Consider the following 4,781-nt stretch of genomic DNA (forward strand, 5'->3'; position numbering starts at 1 on the left):
GGCTTTTCTCGGACTCTTTTTTGAGACCGTGTGCTTTTGTTTGGCAGGGAAAAAAAAAGAAAAAAAAAAAATCATCCATCTCACACTTCACATAATGTCGTAGAACCATGTGTGACGCCCTCGCTGACGACGTCGGCGTCGCTTTCTTGGCCTCGGCAAAAAAATAAATTAAATTAAGGAAATCGGCCAGAAAAGCGCACGCCGACGTGTCCCGCGAGGAGTCTGTCCATGTCCTTTACTTGGACGTTTTCTCATTGTGGTGTATATTAGCATTAGGTAATATAGACCTCAATGCACTTTGCTTTGACTTGAATCAGCTCCTTCCAGTGTACAGGTAATACCGAGAACTAGCCACTGGAGGGCGCCAATGTCTTAAATGTGAAACACTAAAATTTGTGGATATTTGCACAGGTACTTTATTTATTTTTTAGAATAATATCATTAAAACAGGATTTATATCAGTCAGTTGATGGCTGTACATAAAAATATATGAATATAGTATATATATTAGAGCTCAAGGTTTATTTCTAGCTAGAGCAAGGGAAGTAATTCTAGTTTAAAGCCGTTTCTGTCAGTGACAATGGGGAACAAATCAACCTGCAATCCTGCATGACTTCAAAGTTTGAGATTTAAAAAAAAAAAAGAAAAAGGAAAAAAAAAAAAAGACGCACATTTTTTTGGATTGGAAGCTTTCTGTATTGCACAAATAGTTGAGAGAATTACCGTCGGCAAACTGGTGCGGGTTTGAGCGCCATACCCTTCTCTTATTCAATAACAAAAATACAAATGAGAGCTGAACGACGTTCGGGAAAATGCACTCCCGTCTCAATAGGTGGCGTTCACAAGACATCGTAACGGTTCGAAAGAGCCAGCTCATTCAGATTCATGCTGTGGTGGAGGACAGGTCCCAATTATTGGTAGATTTGGTCTTTCAGTAGCGGGTAGATTAGCTGAAATACTTACACAAGGCAGAGTAAAAAAAGTGCTTGGTCAAACAACTACTTAAGGTGCAGAAATGCAATTAAGTTTGGCTTTTCTTAAATGATATTGCCGGTTCGTAGGCCCAATCTTTGTGAAAAAACAAGCAAACATTAGGCTTTGTCTGTTCAAAAATAGTGCAATGTTGTGAACGCAACCTATTGTAAGTGGGAATATTCGGTTTGTTCATGGATGGGTTTTAGATTATTGAAGTACGCCAGAAAAACACTTGAATCTTAGTATCTCTCTAAATATTGTCAAGCCATCGTAATATTAGGCTGTCTCCTGTTCATCAAATGGGTGAAATGCATTGAAGTCATTAACAAGGTAAATTAGTATCGCAGTTATTCTTGGTACACTTTGGAAGAACATGTCAAATCTACTGTGAACTATTGTGGATATATGAGTTGCAATGACTGAACTTGATGTATAGCTGCTTGGAGACCGAGTGTTACTGGTCTGGCTGCTTTAGGGAACAGTATTATGACACACTGGGCTCAGTATTTAACAAGCATTGTCGTTTTGGAATCTGTTTTTGAAAGAGGTTTATGTTATATGCAAAAAGACTGAAGAACATTGACAGTTTGACCTGTATGAGTAATTTTACACTGTTGTACTGTTTAATTCCTCCCCTCGAAAACAAACTTTAAACCGATATCGAGTGGTTGTGGTAAATGAGGGAAGTGTGGAGCTGAAGACGAATAAAACTCACTGATGTTGGCAACTTTTTTGTTCTCGTCTCGTGATTTGTACGATTTGTATTGTAATAATCATGAGGGCTTCAAACAAACAACTTCAATTGATTTGGTGTGTTGTAACTTGGGGTTTATTTTATTGAACAGTTTCAATAATCAGTATTTTTTACAACAAAAAGGTGGTGATGCCACATGTGCCAGGCAAACCTAGCTCAGTGGAGGCTGATCCCAGGATGTTACCAACCAACACAAGAACGTGAAAAAGGACAGAGGACGGTAAACAAGGCTGGAAGGAAGTAAAGCAGGAGAGCAGAGTCAAGAGTCTCTGTGTGGAGCAGCTGTTTCCTCTGCTCGCCTGTCAGCAATTGAACATGAGTGCTCTGGAGCAAAGTCCACTTTACTTCTGGCTGGGGATCATGCTGTCGATGGCCTCACCCTTCTCAAGCTTCTTCTCCATCTCAACCATGAGCTTGACACCATCAACCACCAACTGTACCTGGTACACCTCGGAGGAGCCCAGACGGTCAGCGTTGGAGATGTCAAACACACCACCGACGGAGGCGGTGTCCACACCACCTGCAAGAACCACAAACACTGAGTACTGATCCAAGCCTGTTATTTCACAAATTCACAAGTTGATGAAGTTTTGCAGACCTGTGCCACGCTTCTGCAGACGCAGCCTGGTGAGGATCTCCTCAAATTTGGGGTGTGTGCTCAGCTTGGGCAGCTTGACGTGGACTCCACCACGCAGGCCAGTGCCCAGGTTGGAGGGGCAGGTCAGGATGTAACCAAGATGCTCGTTCCACATGAAGCCGTGGTTGTGCTTCTTGAAGATTTCCTCAATCTACGGCAAAACAACATTTTGTGTTTACCAGAACAAAATTATGGGAAGTTAATCCAGATATTGTGTACAAGCATGTACCTTGGTCAGACCAACGCAGAAGCGTCTGAAGACCTCCCTCATGTTGCCGCCCTGCTGCATGGAGATGACACGCAGGTGATCCTCCTCGTTCACCCAGACCAGGAAGGTCTTGTTGTCATTGTGCCTAAAGGTGGATAAGCATGAGCTTCAAACCTTCAGGAAACTCTGGAGAAATATGACTTTTGAAGAACAACTCACCAGATGCCTCTGGCGTCGGGCCAGTCACGGGCCATACCGGCGCAGGTCAGCAGGGGGGAGACGGGCTTGTCAAACAGGAAGTGGTCATTGATGAGCTGCTCCTGCTCGGCATCAGTCATGGACTTCAGGGGGTAGTACTTTCCCTTGAACTCACCATCCAGGCTGGTGAGAGCTGCAAGGGCAGGCTGATGTCAGTTACACACACTTTCTGCGGTTTGCTACTGTCAAAGCACACCTGCTCTAGACTTACCCTCAACAGAGAGCTTCTCGATCAGTCTGCGCTCGCCACGGCTGTTGTGGGGGGGCAGGGTGAATCCCTTGATGCTGCGGCCAGTACGCACACGGCTGGACAGAACATAGGCGGGGTCCAGATCGTCACCACCCTGTGTACAAAGTGATCAAAGTGTAAATACAAGGTAAGCTCATTAAATTTAAGTTCTGTTTAAACAATTTTAAGAATGGCTTTGTTTTTCTGTTAACCTTCAGGTTCTCGAAGTTCAGGTCGGTCTTGTGCTTGTCATCGGGCTTGTATCCACCATGACGGTCGGAGATGATAGGGTCCAACAGATCCTTGAAGACGGAATAGGACTCCTCATCACCAGCGACGCAGCCAACAGTCATGATGAAGGGGTGACCTGAGCAGATAAAACAGATGGTGAGACAGGAAGTATTGTATTTGTATCAAAGACACATGGGACATTCTCACCAGGGTTGTCGACACCAGTCTGGATGACGTCATCCACGGTGTAACCGCTGGGGGTCTGCTTGTCCCTCAGTTTGCCATAGATTTCCTTGGTCAGGACCTTGGCCATATGGTTGTTGTGCTTGGACAGGTCGGGGAACTCCTCCTCAACTTTGTAGTTGAGTTTGAAGTTGTTGTGGGTGTTTCCGAAAGGCATGATTGCTTTTCTTACACTGTAGTAGAAACATAATGAAAGTTTAATTATATGTTTCATTTTGATTAACATCTAATACTCTCTACAATATTGAAATAATTACATTAAGTTGTGTGTAAATGTAAAAATATATTATTTAAGATAAGATTTTGAGATGCAGGGGACGTTACGACAGCTGCAAAGTCTGTGCAGAAGAATCTTGGTAACAAGTGTCACTCAATTCGTGAAGGATCAAATATCGAGCTGAAATAGATGAGGGGAGGAGCATATGTAGACTATCTTTAGAAGCAGTGCCCCCTGACTTCGTACCCTTTCTGTAAATTGTCCTTAACATGTACGTGCAGCCTTTGAGTTCTGCTGGCACGCACTCATGTTCACACTTTGAAGCACATATGTTCCCTCACTACTAACTAGATCTACTCTCCACACCTCTTTTTAGCACACTTTTATCAGCATCAAAATGTAAAGTCTCAATGACATGCCGCCGCCCTTTGCACCACAATGTAACAAATGCAGAACACATGCGCCTGCATATCTGCTTTTTAAGTCCATCTCTGCAGTAAATCACATACTGCATTTACAATACATGCAGTAATCCTATTAAATTTAAATAATCAAACATTACAGTAGAAACGTTTTTTAAATTATAAATATATTTAAAAAAATATGAGGTAACTGTGAGGGGACGTTCAAACCACACTATCTGCCCTGAAACATTTACAAAGCTATGAATCTGTTTGATCAAATATATATGCGTTTGACATTACCTGCACACCAGACAAGAACAGAGGTAACAGTCCTTGGGATCAGATCCTGTTCACCACAGCCAAAATAGGGGTCACCCAAATTTGCTGCCCACCGTTTCTGCTTTATATACTTGTGCATGTTCAGCCATTGGCCTGGCCATTTTAGTGCCTGCTGGCTCCTCATTGGCCAGAGCCAATGTCCTCAGACTGGGAACGGTTTATGAAAGGGCCACACGTTCATTTCAGTCATCTAAGACGGGAGCTACAGCTGACCCTCGCCCCCCTCACTCTCACTGTGGCCCATACATAGCAGCAGTAGTAGCATGATGTGAAAGAGTGGCTGCAG

At 43.4% G+C, this 4,781-nt stretch overlaps 1 protein-coding gene across 1 annotated transcript; it reads right to left on the bottom strand.

The window, feature by feature from the left end:
* Positions 1–1,781: 1,781 nt before the first annotated feature.
* Positions 1,782–4,547, bottom strand: ckma (creatine kinase, muscle a). The gene is made up of 8 exons (XM_079565928.1): positions 4,457–4,547; positions 3,500–3,708; positions 3,274–3,428; positions 3,044–3,176; positions 2,794–2,965; positions 2,596–2,719; positions 2,328–2,517; positions 1,782–2,249 (listed from the first exon to the last, which is right to left on the bottom strand). The coding sequence occupies exons 2-8, from the start codon at positions 3,690–3,692 to the stop codon at positions 2,071–2,073; spliced, it is 1,146 nt and encodes a 381-aa protein (XP_079422054.1). The 5' UTR covers positions 3,693–3,708; positions 4,457–4,547; the 3' UTR covers positions 1,782–2,070.
* Between the last annotated feature and the right edge of the window lie 234 nt (positions 4,548–4,781).

Source organism: Gobius niger (genome assembly GCF_951799975.1).
Source record: "Gobius niger genome assembly, chromosome: 11".
NCBI lineage: Eukaryota > Metazoa > Chordata > Actinopteri > Gobiiformes > Gobiidae > Gobius > Gobius niger.